At 38.1% G+C, this 14,863-nt stretch overlaps 2 protein-coding genes across 3 annotated transcripts; one reads left to right on the top strand and one right to left on the bottom strand.

Moving 5' to 3' along the window:
* Nucleotides 1-5: 5 nt before the first annotated feature.
* On the top strand, nt 6-7,383 carry LOC149833527 (uncharacterized). 2 transcript variants are annotated; one of them, XR_016433177.1, is made up of 16 exons: nt 6-218; nt 406-500; nt 597-710; nt 2,320-2,424; nt 2,530-2,601; nt 3,226-3,338; nt 3,459-3,593; nt 3,691-3,759; nt 3,990-4,077; nt 4,188-4,259; nt 4,362-4,462; nt 4,967-5,088; nt 5,204-5,263; nt 5,361-5,471; nt 6,954-7,074; nt 7,149-7,383. XR_016433177.1 is itself a non-coding variant. In XM_090012876.1 (16 exons), exons 1-15 carry the CDS (start codon nt 125-127, stop codon nt 7,056-7,058), a joined length of 1,452 nt encoding a protein of 483 aa, XP_089869002.1. In that variant the 5' UTR covers nt 10-124; the 3' UTR covers nt 7,059-7,074; nt 7,149-7,383. The 2 variants fall into 2 exon arrangements, 1 of the variants encoding a protein (XP_089869002.1); XM_090012876.1 differs by having other exon boundaries at nt 10-218; nt 4,967-5,084.
* A 1,361-nt stretch (nt 7,384-8,744) lies between these two features.
* LOC149833526 (uncharacterized protein At4g14100-like) lies at nt 8,745-9,795 on the bottom strand. Its single transcript, XM_090012875.1, has 2 exons — nt 9,309-9,795; nt 8,745-9,006 (listed from the first exon to the last, which is right to left on the bottom strand). The coding sequence occupies exons 1-2, from the start codon at nt 9,763-9,765 to the stop codon at nt 8,813-8,815; spliced, it is 651 nt and encodes a 216-aa protein (XP_089869001.1). The 5' UTR covers nt 9,766-9,795; the 3' UTR covers nt 8,745-8,812.
* Nucleotides 9,796-14,863: the final 5,068 nt, after the last annotated feature.

Here is a 14,863-nt window from a genome sequence, read left to right as displayed (position 1 = left end):
ACCGTCTTCCCTATTCTCAAATAATGCAAATCCCTAAATTCCCTCTCTGAAGGAACTTCTTCCTCTTCCTCTCCCATTTCTTTTTCTTCTTGTTTGAAGAAATTAGGGTGGTTATTAGCCTGTCATGGCGAGCACAAAGGAAGTCATCCGTCTCGAGCGGGAATCGGTCGTTCCGATTCTCAAGCCCAAGCTGATCATGACATTGGCTAACCTCTTAGGTACGATGATCTCTCTTTCCTACTAACGAGTTTTCGGGTTTTTTCGAGATCGAAATGAGGTTTCGTGGTCGATGATTTTATGGTATCTTATCGATTGAGTGCGAAGTCGTTTCCGTTGTTTCTGCAATTTGTAGAGAATTTGGTTTTTTTTAAAGGAGTTTTTATGGTTTTGGCTTTTCTCTTGTAGAACGCTCCACTGATCGCGTAGAGTTTTTGAAGCTGTGCAAGAGAGTTGAGTATATGATTCGTGCTTGGTATTTTCTGCAATTCGAGGACTTGATGGTGAATTTCCTCTTTACTTTTCACGGATTTTTTTTTTATCTTTTCTGATTGAGAAAATTCCTAGTTGAAATGGCGTATTATTTGGTGGGTTTGTAGCAACTGTACTCTCTGTTTGATCCCATCCACGGAGCTCAGAAATTGGAGCAGCAGAATTTGTCTCCGAAAGAGATTGACGAACTCGAACAGAAGTTCTTGAAGTACTTGTTTCAGGTTGGTTGTACATCTTGGTTATCTTTTCAACTGTTTATATTTGAACTTGTTGCAAACTGTCAAGGCTTGGTTAGATTGTTGTCTCGAAGAATGTCCGTCGGCAAAAGAATAGAATTTTTAATTGTTCCCCTTCCGCCCGACCTTTTTTTTAAACAAGTGGGAACACTGTTCCCGTTCCCCGGGGTGTGGAGCGGTGTTTCACCGTAATCCAGCGTTTGGCGCGTCCGCGACATCCGGTGCGACCGTCGGAACGTGCAATCAAACGCGTGCGTTTGCTTGTCACGGAAGAGGGCTGCCTCTTCCGCGGAAAATGAATCGGACCACCCTCCCACGGGAACTGAATCCGTGGGAAGGGGGTCCAGCGTGTAAAATTGAGGGTGAGGAAAGCAGCTCCCACGTTTGTGTTGCATTGTAAGGCCCACTGAAATGGCACGGGCGCCCATGCATTTTCACGGAAAACTTTCCTTTTTCCGTGACATGCAAACGGGAGAGTGCATTTGCCTGCCACGGAAACACTGTGGGGGAGGTGGCCCCATTATGTTTGCGCTGAAGGGTACTCTGCGCTTAGCGTCCTTCCACAGTACACAAACCAGAGGTACAGAAAGCTTCTTAGATAGGTGGGAAGCTCGCTTCTCGGAAACTTGCTTTTGAAGTGCGATACTCCTTGCTTTCGAAACTTGAAGAGAACCTTGGTTCTCCACACTTCTCCTATTCTTCTTATATGTTCTCTTTTCATGTTTTGTATGTTGTTTCTCTCACTTTCATGTACTTTCTCTAAATTGGTAGTCATCATTTTTAGATTTTGTTAAAAATTTATTTCTTGCACTAAAAAATCATAAAATTTAATATTAGTCACTTTTATTTTAGTTATTATTTGTGTTTTATTTTGATTCCCATTCAATTCTTATATATATATATATATATATATATTCCTTGCTTCCCACTTCCTGTATATTTTAAAATGCATTGCATCTCGCTTCCGCTTCCTGTATCATTTTCTGCTTCAGCTTCCTAATGTGGCAACTTTGAACACACTCTTAGTCTATTGCGACAAGACATTCTGGCCTTCCAGTTGCAGCTTATTCTCTGGACTGAGTTATATTTAACTTGGATATGATTAGTCAAGCATCTAAGTCTCAGGTGATTTGATTGTGCCTGTGGCTTTGCTGGCTAGGCTCCAGAAAACTTAACTGAGTTTTTACTGTCTTGGTCTAGTGTTAACCTTATGTGACTGGGACTAAGTCAATCTGTACTGAGTCCCGGCTATGCAAAAACTTATCTTTACAGGTGACTCATGAATGTCTGTTTTTTTGGAAGAAACTCATGAATGGCTTTGTTATTAAAGCATGATTCAACCTGAGTGTGGGTAGTATCATATCTGTGTTAATACTAATCTCATTTATTGGAGAAACATCCTTCAAGTTGTGTATTTGTGTTATATACTATGTCTTTTCGATCGGCCTTCATTTTATCCTGAAGCCAGGTTCTTCTAGTTGTTAAAATTCAAAGTCAGTAGCTGTATTTAGCCCATATCTAGTTGCGCTCTGGTTTTTTATTTTATCCTCGTTATGGAATGACTGATGTCAAATTTTTAGCTTTTGTTTTGCAGGTAATGGAAAAGAGCAATTTCAAGATAGTTACTGATGAGGAAATAGAAGTTGCACGCTCTGGGCAGTATCTTCTGAATCTTCCCATTTCAGTTGATGAATCAAAGGTTCATACTTGCTATTATTTCGCAACTGATATGTGGCTATGTTTTTTAATCATCACCATTTACCCCTGTTGATGCTGATGTTTTCCTTGGGTTTTTGGCATGCAGCTGGACAACAAGCTTTTATCAAGGTTTTTTACTGAGCATCCTCATGATAACCTTCCAGATTTTTCAAACAAGGTAGTGACAGTTCATTTCAAGTTGTCCAAAGTTTTTTTTTCCTTGGAAGTTGAAGGACTGATGGCAAATCTTTTATTTCTTGATTAAATATACTATTGTATCTGTAAATATATTCTCTATCTTTATACTGTCTATGTCTGTTCCCCTATAATGATCTTTTAAGCCTTCTTTCTGATAAGTTTCAGCTGCTTGAAGTTTAGCATGCATTTGCTCTACGTAGTTGCTATTACATATGTATCTTTTGTGTTGGTTGATTGCTTGATGAAGTTTAGTTATTTTTTCTTTTCCAAGTAAATGAGTAGTGATCTGCTGGATTCAACTTCATTAGGGAAAGAGAAGGAAATAGGTCAATGAAAAAAGCCAAGTTCACTATGATGATCCATGAATTTGTAGAATATGGAAATCTTGTAGCACGTGTTTACATCTCTTAACTTGATAGTGGAAACATGCACATTATTTTTTTCTTCTGTAGATATCAACTTATTTTATGTGAAATAGCTCTACCTGTATAATCAGTGAAACTTGTTTGTGCTTTTCATCTGAAATGATCTGATAGTCTTCGTCTTTGACATTGTTAAGCTTGTCCTAATGTTCTTTTGCTGTATTTTCTGCATGTGTCCAAAGTATGTAATTTTCCGGCGTGGAATTGGAATTGATCACACAAGTGACTTCTTCATCATGGAGAAGTTGGATATGATCATCTCACGTATATGGGCTTGGTTCCTAGGTGTTACTAGGTAATATGTCTATTGCATTAGGAATCCTGAGAATTCACATATTTTTGCCATTTAACCACATTTTATCTTTAATAGAGAGATTGATGTTTTGTATAACATGGTGTTCCATCTGGTTGATAGATTGCAAAGATTACTATCTAGAAGACGCAACCAAAGATTAGCAACAGATTCTAAGAAAACTGATGAAATAAGTGTTGAATCAGAGAATGATGACATGTATGTTGAACGAATTCGAATTGAGAACATGGAAGTGAGGTTTGATTCTTAACTATGACGTTCCATCTGCAGTGTTGTTTTATTTAATTTGATTTCTTCATAAGGAACAAAGTTTACCTGTTCTGTGCATTTCCAGCATAAAAAGCTTGCTTAGCAAGAAAACAATTCAAGAGCCAACTTTTGACAGGATGATTGTAGTCTACAGGTGATTGCCCTTTGTACCTCATTAGTTTCTTTCCGACCGCAAACTGTTTGACTTCAATTGTATATATTGTATTATTACCATGCTGGAGAATATTTGTTGTTGGACTTGGACAATAAGTCCATTTTATGATGATTCTAAATCAATTTCATTTCTGTGGTCTTACCTGGTTAGATAAGAAATTTTTATTGTATTTGTGGAAGTTTGTTTGATCAGCGCATTCTTCTTATTAGGCGTGCAAGTAGCAAGGGTCAAGATGATCGTGGAATTTATATCAAACATTTTAAAAACATTCCTTTAGCTGATATGGAACTGGTTCTGGTGAGCCTTCCATCTGTGATTTGGTGAAGGGAGGATTCTTTTTTCAAGTTATAATCTTGAACGATCCATATCTGTTCTATAGCTGTCAATGAATAGAGTCTTTTTTGCAGCCAGAGAAGAAAAATCCAGGCTTAACCCCAATGGACTGGGTCAAGTTTTTGATTTCTGCTGTCTTAGGTTTGGTGAGTCTTTTCCTAATAATCAGGCTCATTGGTTTCTGCACTCATTTTGCATCTTCTATTCCTAGTTTTCCTTCTATGCTCCAATTTGCTGTTTTCCTTCAGGTTGCTCTTGTTAGCTCGCTTGAAATGCCTAAAGCAGATATATGGGTTATAGTTGCTATTGTTTCTGGACTCGTGGGTTATTCTGCCAAGACATACTTCACGTAAGTTTTCTGTTAGAAAATGGATTTTAGTCATCTTTATTGTGTTCTCTGGATCCAGTGAAAGGTCTCTTTAAATGTTTTTTAATTTAGTTAATTAGTTGGTGTTTTCAGTGTCTTTCAGCTCTTTGTGTCTCTGTCAGTTTGATCGACCACTGTAGTTTGTTAAACTTGGGTACTGGCTGTAGACCATCTCATGCTGAACATCTGGATATGGAACTCAGGATACCTCGATGATGCAATATCTACAAACAGAACAGAATGTGTAGCATGCCTTTTGTTGAGATTGTAGAGATTGCATTTACCTGTGGATCTATGTTCTTTGTGATGTTTTGAGCAAACCAGATTAGCTAACCATAAATTGATCATGTACTATCATGCATGTGAGAGAGACACATATACAATATGACTGCACCATCCCTTTCTTTGTCGAAAATGAAAGTCAATTTTGCATTGTCTTGCTTTTCCATTTGTGGATGTGTTTTGACTTTCCTTGCACCATTTCAGGTTCCAGCAAAATTTGGCAACATACCAGAACTTGATCACAAAATCTATGTATGACAAACAATTGGATAGTGGGAGAGGGACCCTTCTTCATTTGTGCGATGATGTTATACAGCAGGAAGTAGGTATCAAGCTTGGTACTTCTATCATTTCACTATGTTTTGTTGCAGAAGAGACGACTATCTTGTTTTTGGTCTACATGAAGAGCTAAGTTTTTAATGTTTTTTGTTGGTTGATTAGGTGAAAGAGGTTATTATAGCATTCTTTGTTTTGATGGAGCAAGGTAAAGCGACTGAAAAGGTATCTTAGGCTAATGATGTTAGTCAATTGCATGTTTTCTTGCCAAAGCTGCATCTTTGGCAGTCATGTTTCCTTACCACTTGAAACATATTCATAGGACCTTGATTTGCGCTGTGAAGAACTTATTGAGTCAGAGTTTGGCCAGAAATGTAATTTCGAGGTAGATGATGCAGTTCAGAAGTTAGAGAAGCTTGGAATTGTTGGTCGGGTAAGATTCATATGATGGTCTGAAAAAAAAGAAGGAAAAGACAATGCGTTGAACTAAATATTCTGTTTTTGTGGGTGGATCAAATTTGGAGGTTTTTATAGCTTACTATCCTTTTTCTTTACTCCTATTAGCTAAACTTGAAAACACTAATGACCTTTGAAGTTTGACATTATTTGAGTTGGCATCTTTCTCAGCATTAAAGTATGAACTATATCCCTTACAAGTGTTTCGGCATCTGAAGAATGATGTAATCATCCGGCAATTGAGTATTGCCAAGTCCTAATCCATGTAATAGCAAATCATTCTCTCACTGTGATTAGATATGTATGTAATGTTCAACCACATTTTCATGGGGAACTCCAATGATAGCTAACTCTAATATTCTGATAGCCTCCTTTTGATCAGGAGCAGTCGACCCTTTTAAGTGTCTGTAAGGGCATAAGTAGTTTATATAATCAAGTCAGTTTTGTGCGCGTCGACCATCAAACAGGAAGAGCATGCGGCTACCTTGGAATATTTCTTACCCTGTGCATCCATTGTTTTTAGTTTTAACATGAAACTACTATGATGATCAGCAGTCTGGTTTCACTTACAAAATCCCTGTGTTGATTTCATTATATATATAGGATAGCAGTTGCTAACCTCGTGGTCGTGGGTAAGGAACTCCCTAGTTAGAACTCATAGGGGGAGGTTTTTTTACCAAACCTGACCTCATACGGATATGTTAAGCATGGTCAAAATAGTAAGAATCAACTCTTGAACCATAATTTTTTGGACATAAAAACATTTTTTTTTAAATTTGGTGCATTGTGGGCCATTGATTTTTCAACCTTCATAGAATCTGAAATATACATCAGAAAAACATGATCCAAAGGTCAGTTTCTACTAAACTTATTGTGTAGATCACGTCTGGTGGGTCAGAACTTAGATGTGCACAAAAATTGAAAAAAAATAAACTACCTTTTTTCACTAGGGAGTTCCTTACCCACCGGGTAGCAAACATTATCCATATATATATATGATGACCAGGAACCTGCCTCTGAATGGGGGTCACTTAATCCCCCCCCCCCCCCCCTCTCTCTTCTATGGACAAGTTTTTGTTCTCTCATGTCCAGTAATCATCACCAGAACATATCTTTTGCGTGTTTTCCAATGCATGAGCTATCAAATAATCAGATAGACTCTGCTATTATATCTTCCTAAACACAATATTTTGAGGTCAAGAGTCAGCTCAGGGCAGATTGATTTGACCCCAGTTGGCGTCTAGTTTCTCTATCAACCAAACTTGGTTCTTATGTGGATCAACTCACAATTGCAAAGCCATGGAGATGGAATATCCCATCTAGATCTCTTGTAGCTTTTTGGCTTTTGCTGATTTCTAACAATCAATCATTTGATCCCTATGCTTTTATCTTTTCTCATATAGTAGATTCTCTGGGGTTTTCTATTTTGTCTAAGCACTGAAAACTCTGCAAATTTCAGGATTCAATTGGAAGAATTTACTGCGTCGGGCTTCAGCGTGCCAATGAGATCATAGGAACCACAACAGAAGAGCTGGTATTGAAAGCAAAGCAGGCTTCCTCCTGATTAATTCTCCAATGTGGTAAGTTCTTTTACTGTTCTGTCAGATAACAGTTCAAGAAGTCGTCTAATTTGAAATTGTTTACATATGAACAGGATAGCAGGTCTGGTCTCAGAGCGTTCCTGCAATCAATTCAACCATGGTCATCTTTGAAAACGAGTTCTTTCTAGCTTGCTTTGCAATTTGTTTATTTATGGTTTTTTTTTCTGCAGTGTGTATGTGTGTGTGCATGTTTGTTTTGTATCAGTTCCTTCATGTAAGATGACCTTCGCAGTGTTGTACCTATAAGCAGAAGTCATCAAATCCATTTGGGGACAACCGTCCTCTTTGTGAATAACATGTACCATGTATGATGCCTCAAAACTCTGCAAATGTTCAATTGAGAGAGAGAGAGAGAGAGAGAGAGAGAGAGAGAGAGAGACGCTGGGGCCTGTTGATTTTTGGTGGGTGCAAATGTTCATTTCAGGTTAATTTTGTGAGGGTGCAAATGGGTCATTGCGAACAACTTGGGCTGGGTTCAACTCTATGCATAGGTCCTGAATCGCCATCGACTTGGACCACAAAAGCAATGGAGTTCATAGGAGCCCTATTGAGTCCCGACACATATCAGCAAAACTGGGTGGAACCGGCCCACCCAAGCTGCCTGCATGTCGCTATTGTCGTGAGTGAGATTTCGGTATGTTAGGGGCGGAAGTTAGGCTTGGTATAAACATATTGTGTTGTTATTTAGTGTTTTTTTTAATATAACTTCTTTTCTCTACTAGAGTTGGAACGGAATGATCCCGTTGAAGTGTAAAGTTCGTATGCAAGTGATTTGTATGTTGCATGATAGGTCCCGTTCTTCTATCATTTTTTAAGACTTTTTTTTTTTATAATTTTTAAATGATTGGAGCAAACCATCTTATTTACTCGTGGCTCATTAACCTCAGGTTCTCTTCTCCCTTGCCCATTATGAAGTATGCCCAACTTTGGCCTCACAGCAAGGAGCGCACACCTGTGACTGAGGTGTTGAACTCATGCCGTTGCTTCAGCTTGTTAACATTTACAAGTAGCCTCTGCCCGGATGAGTGAAGCCCTTGTGAGTCCTGGCTATTTCTCAGGAGTCATAGACAATTCATGGCTACTTTCTCTCTCTCATTCGTGGGCAGACATGTGACCATTGAAAAGAAAGAACCTTTGGCTTAATGTTTACGCAGCTAGATCACGAAGAGGGGAAAATTAGGAAATTTGTGGTCTAGCTGTGTTAAAGCTTTTTAAATTGATGTTGATACTGTATCAGGTGAGGTATCTCTGACGATATTATTGTTATCGTCAGAGATGCCTTGGATGCTATTCATGCATGAGATAAACGGCAACCCAAACACCTCCATTTTTTCTTGTTTTTCATCAGTTTATTTGTCGTGCTTTAGATGTCGTACGTGAACATTAACTGCTCGGAAAACTTTTGTGGAATTAAACCATCTAACCATGGTGTGTTTGGGTTACGGCATCCAACCGCAGAGGTGCCTCTGACCTGATCATGTAACATTCATTTTATAAGCTAAGAGACACTGCAAAACGGCCAAAACCTGCAAGGAGAGGGTTAATTACGTGGAATCGTGGGGGTGTCGGTGCCTGCCTCTCTCCTTGCTCTTTCTGGAGAAAAAGGCAAAAGCTCACATGCAGTTCATTCACCAACGGACGCGAACCGAGGGCCAAGAGAACAACATTATTAATATCTTTTTACAGATCCCTGAAAAGACAAAGTACCATTCCAAATTCACAAGAAAGTGGAACCAACAAATCCCTTGATAACACCTTTCTGTGCCAGATTTTCCACAAAAGCCTTATCAAAGTGGGAATTGGGGTTTCCATCCAATTTCTTCTTATTATCAAAACAATAAACAGGCGCTTGCCACTTTGCATCTTCCAGCACCGCCCCGACTTCGAATGTCATCACATGAGCAGCCCTTCCTGATAACATCACACCGCCACCATTATATAAACAAGGATCAGTCAGAGAGCAGAAAAACAAGGTCAAAAAACAGAATCAGATTGCTCCGCTCATCTGGTAGGAGCGACTTGTGAATGTCACAAAGTTGACGGGACATCACAAGTTAGAAACCGACAGGTTGGTGCTCATTGCCGCAAGGTTGAAGCTGGGTGTACTCAAGGGTTTTACCAACAGGAGTCCAGCCAATCTGCGGTCGGTGATTGAGGCGTGGTTGCCCTTGGACTATCCAAAAGAAAAAAAAAGATGGGACCATGGTAGTCACCTGTGTAGAAAACCCAATGAACAGGCCTTTTGGTGACAACATCCTCATAATACCAAATGAAATCAACCTTCTCCCACACATTGCACAAGAACCCATCTACGTACTGTTGCCCCAAATAGTTGGCGCCGTCCAGCCAATTGGGCCTCAAGATCCCAACTTCCAATTGGATGCTTCTGCACTCCTTGTTGGCATCCAAGGTGTAGAAAAAGGAGGTACCATTGTTCCATTCGAGGTCATAGAGGAGCTTCCCCAGCTGATGCTGTATGATGTTGAAGTTCCTGCCGTTGGGCCAGTCGTACCAGAGGTCGATGATTTGCAAAGCCCCACTGTAATTCATGAAGAGTATGGAGTGGAATTGCTCTGGCCATGGAGTTGGAGTTGGGTTTTGTGCTTTCGCATATGAGAAGATGAGGAAGAGGGTCAAGAAGAGATGGGTAGCTCTTCCTAGGGTAGCCATCCGAGAGAGAGAGAGAGAGAGAGAGAGAGAGAGAGGTGGTGTTGCTTCTGTATGATTGGGAAATTGACATTTGGGGCAGGGATGTAAGATAATGCGTTTTGGAGTTTGTTTTTTTATGATATTTACACAGAAAAACTACTCCTAGGACCAAAGACTTTTTTTTTTTTTTTTGAGAAAGTCAAGCTAGGTTAGGCAGACCCTACCAGAACAACAGCCATCCCATGTGGCAGAGGGTTTCGATCCTGGGCCTTCAGCTTGATACAGGACCCCGCTTATGACATAAGATATCACCCCGTTGTAGCCAGGACCAAAGACTTAGCAGCGCTGGCTTTTCCTGCCATACTTATGATCGCTGTAATGACAGCATAAAACTCGATGAGATTCAGAGTTGGATTCATGTCTTTTTATAACCTCAAGAGGCTGCACCCTAAACGAAAATCTGCTAATGTTGGCTCAGCCTGCTATACATGCAGGCATAATTCCGGCGGCGTAAAACTCCAAGACCGCAGGGCCTATGCTAGGCGTTGGCTTGTGGGGAGAGGCCCTATTTACACTAATAGATCCGCCATATACATACCATCGGATAGGATCTTGTGGGACATTCAGTTGGACTCAGATTTGTCTTTGAGCTCCGTGGGAGAATGCTAAACTGAATCCAAGTTCCCTTAGTGTTTGGATCTGGTTTTGCTTACCCAATCTGACTAAACAGATTCTGATCTAGTATGCCTGGATGGCTGAATCTAAATGATGTTTCAGACTAGTCAGTCATAAATGAACTGTTCTAAAAATAAAGGCATATTTTGCAACCTGGACTCTATTAGGCTATTTCAAAATTCAAGACTTTGTTATGGATTTGCCCAACACATAGTTTGGACTGTTGAAATTCCAAACTTGGAAAATTTTAAATTTTGAACTTAGTGCTTCAAATTGAGTTCTATCGTCAACACCAAGTGCCATCTTCAAGGATCTTCTTACTTAAATATCACCACAGCCTGTCCATTGACTCTGGATTGGGCGTGTTTGGAAATGAAAAAATGGTAGGAAAATTGCAAATCGGAAGGGAAAGGTGAAAAGTTTTCTATTTCTTCCAAACAATAGATCTTTTTTTTTTTGAAGTTGTCTATTTTGCCCTTATTCTGATAAAAAAAATTCTCCATCTCGGGAGATGAAATTTTTTGTATAATTCAAAGTTTTTAGTTTTGGGGCAGCCCTCACCCTAACCAAAGCATTCTAACATTTTTCCAATCTGGTTTTCTCATGTTACACAAACAAGAGAAAATTTTTATAAAGAAAAGTCCTTGTATCAAAACTTCTCGTAGGCAATTTTTTTTTTTCACATGAGATTTTCTCCTGCTTCCAAATGAGCTCATTCCCAACCATTCACCACCCTTTTCCCTCGCCCTCCCACCATACCCTTCTCTAGTCCAGCCATTGGCAGGACTGTCTCAGCCCGACAAAAAATGACCGACAACTACTCTGGACAGCACAGGCCAAACTGAATTCATCTTTCATCAAGCTTTAGAATTCCACCATTAGAAAGAAAAGGAAATCTTTGACACGCTAATGTCAATGTTTTGGCAGCACTTCAACATCAACCCTTCTAAATACCAATGTACTTTAGGATTTTCACATTTAAATCAGATCAAGACCTTCCCATATCTGAGATCCAAATTGCAATCAGATCAACCCTTCAACATCTACATCAAACCTTCCAGCTCTATATGCTAAGAGCCAAATTGGCTTAAATTTTAAATTTCTCTATGCCTAGAACTTGACCATTCCATATCTGAGGTCAACTCTGAAACCAAATACGATTAACTGAAGAAACAAGAACCATTGATTAACTGAAAAAACAAGAACCGTCGGTCTTTGATTCATTATTTGCTTAGCTTGTCAGATCAAACACATAATGTCAATGATACTAGACTGCTTATTTGGTTTTCTGTATAATAGAGAATAGATTAAGTTTACCATTAGTCACCAATCTGGGATGGATCTATACCTCCATGCTTGTCATATTTCAGGGATTTATTGATGAACTTGATATTAGTATCAGGTTGAAAGGATACAGTTATAAAGTTGGTACATGATCATCATTTCTCAGGCATATCTAACGTCTGAGTTAGCGAAACCTATACAAGAACAACCATGTCAAAAGCGAGTTTGTGAGGAGATTGACATTGCAAATGTCCCAACAGACCCTGGATTAAGAACTCGAATTTTTGACTATCATCCTAATGATCGAGATAAGATTCGAGGAACATATTTGTAGAAGGGACCTTGTAAGGAGAATCAACATTCCTTTCCATACACTACATTTGAAAAAATCTCATGATGCTTCAATCCAGCTTGGTTTAAGGAGTATTCTAGCATAGCATTTCAAAAGATGTTGAATATTGTTTGTCTTGTTATCTATTTAGACCCGACAATAGAGAACAAGGGGCAAGGGCTACTTTTGTTGCTGAAGGTTTTAAAAATTGAAAGAAAAAAGAGAAGTTGGATTATCATGTTGGAGGTCATAATAGTGCACACAACAATGCCCGACAAAAATGTGACAAATTAATAAATCAAAATCAACAGTTTGGCAATCAGATCATGATCGAAATGATTATCGTGTTCGTTTAAATGCATTTGTTGATTGTGTTCGATTTTTACAGCATCAAGGTTTGGCTTTTCAAGGTCATGATAAATCAGAGGACTCCAACATAACAAAGATATTGATGAGGTCATTTTGTAAAAGGCTCTTGATAATCTAAGGTTGATTGCACCTACCATCCAAAAAGATATTGCAAATTCTTGTGTCGTTGAATCCACAAATGCTGTCATTAACGATCTTGGAGATAACTTGCCATTTTAGTTGATGAATGTTGTGATGTAGCAACAAAAGAGCAAATGATTGTTGTTATTCACTATGTGGATCAACGTCAACATGGATCTCTAGTCGAACATTTTTTGGGTATTGTGTATATTTTTTATGCCACATCTATAACATTAAAAACACCAGTTGAATAATTACTGGCAAAGCATAAGTTGAGTATAACAAGACTAAGGGGACAAGGGTATGATGGGGCCAATAATATGCGTGGTGAAATTAATGGCCTCAAAACATTGATATTGAAGAAAAATAAATATGCACATTATGTTCATTGTTTTGCACATCAACTCTAATTGGCACTAGTTTTTGTTGCCGAGGATCATAGTAAGATAACTACTTTTTTTTAGTTGTTTTTTATTGCACTTAATATTGTTGGAGCATCATGTAAGTATCGAAATACTTTTCATGAAAAATGAGTTATAGAAATCAATTAAGCACTTAATATTGGTGAGATTTCAAGTGAGCGGGGCTACAATCAGGAAACTAGAATCAAAGGGACTTGTGATACATGTTGCGCATCCATTATGGTGCACTGCTTAATTTGATTGTCATATCTTCTCCTATTAGCGATGTGGTAGAAATTGTAATGAAGGATGATTCAAATGCAAAACAAAGAACTCAAGCAAAAATTTTGTTGGATTCAATGCATACTTTTAAATTTGTATTCATCCTACATTTGATGAAAAATATCTTGAGAATCACAAATGATTTGTCATTGGTACTTCAAAGAAAATATCAAAATATTGTTAACGCCATGAATCTAGTTCAAATATCAAATCAAAGGTTGCAAGCAGTGAGAGATGACAAATGAGATTCATATTCAAAGTTGTTTTCGTATTTTGTGACAAATATGATAGTAGTGTTCCCAACATGAATGCTATGTTTTGTGCTCATGGTCATTTCTGACATAATACCAATGAAGTGACAAATTTGCATTATTATCATGTTGAACTATTTTATGTTGTCATCAATCTGCAACTACAAGAGTTGGATACTCGTTTTACATAAAGGAACACCGAGTTATTGATTTGTGTATCATTCTTGAATCCAAGCAATTCTTTTGCTGCTTTTGATCAAGAAAAATTGATTCAACTTTTTGGGTTTTATCCAAATAAGTTTTTTGCCATATAAATGATGATGTTAGAGAATCAACTTGAGACATATATCATTGATGTGTGGTCTGGCATTTTGCTTTTAAAAGATATTGTATATTGTTTGTATTGTTATCTATTTAGACCTGACAATGAAGAACAGAGGGCAAGGAATACTTTTGCTGCTGAAGGTTTTAAAAATTGAAAGAAAAAAGAGAAGTTGGATTATCATGTTTGAGGTCATAATAGTGCACACAACAATGCCCGGCAAAAAATGTGACAATTTGCTAAATCAAAATCAAGAGATTGGCAACCATATCATGAACGAAATAATTATCGGGTTCGTTTAAATGCATTTGTTGATTGTGTTCAATTTTTACAGCATCGGGGTTTGGCTTTTTAAGGTCATGATAAATAAGAGGACTCCAACAACCAAGGAATTTTTCTTAAGCTTCTCCAGTTTCTTGTTGAACATAACAAAGATATTGATGAGGTCATTTTGTAAAAGGCTCTTGATAATCTAAGGTTGACCGCACCTACCATCCAAAAAAATATCGTGAATTCTGGTGTCGTTAAAATCGCAAATGCTATCATTAATGATCTTGGAGATAACCTACTTGCCATTTTAGTTGATGAATGTTGTGATGTAGCAACAAAAGAGCAAATGATTGTTGTTATTCGCTATGTGGATCAACGTCAACATGGATCTCTAGTCAAACATATTTTGGGTATTGTGTATAATTTTTATGGCACCACTATAACATTGAAAACATCAATTGAATAATTACTGTCAAAGCATAAGTTGAGTATAACAAGACTACAAAGACAAGGGTATGATGGGGTCAATAATATGTGTGGTGAAATTAATGGCCTCAAAACATTGATATTGAAGAAAAATAAATATGCACATTATGTTCATTGTTTCTCACATCAACTCTAATTGGCACTAATTGTTGTTGCCGAGGATCATAGTAAGATAACTACTTTTTTTAGTTGATTTCTATTGCATTTTATATTGTTGGAGCATCATGTAAGTGTCGAAATACTCTTCATGAAAAATGAGTTGCATAAATCAATTAAGCATTAATATTGGTGAGATTTCAAGTGAGCGGGGCCACAATCAGGAAATTAA

The sequence above is a fragment of the Nuphar pumila genome, chromosome 7 (assembly GCF_984573655.1).
Source record: "Nuphar pumila chromosome 7, dmNupPumi1.hap1.1, whole genome shotgun sequence".
In the NCBI taxonomy this organism is placed as follows: domain Eukaryota; kingdom Viridiplantae; phylum Streptophyta; class Magnoliopsida; order Nymphaeales; family Nymphaeaceae; genus Nuphar; species Nuphar pumila.
This window is presented reverse-complemented; position numbering and strand designations above follow the sequence as displayed.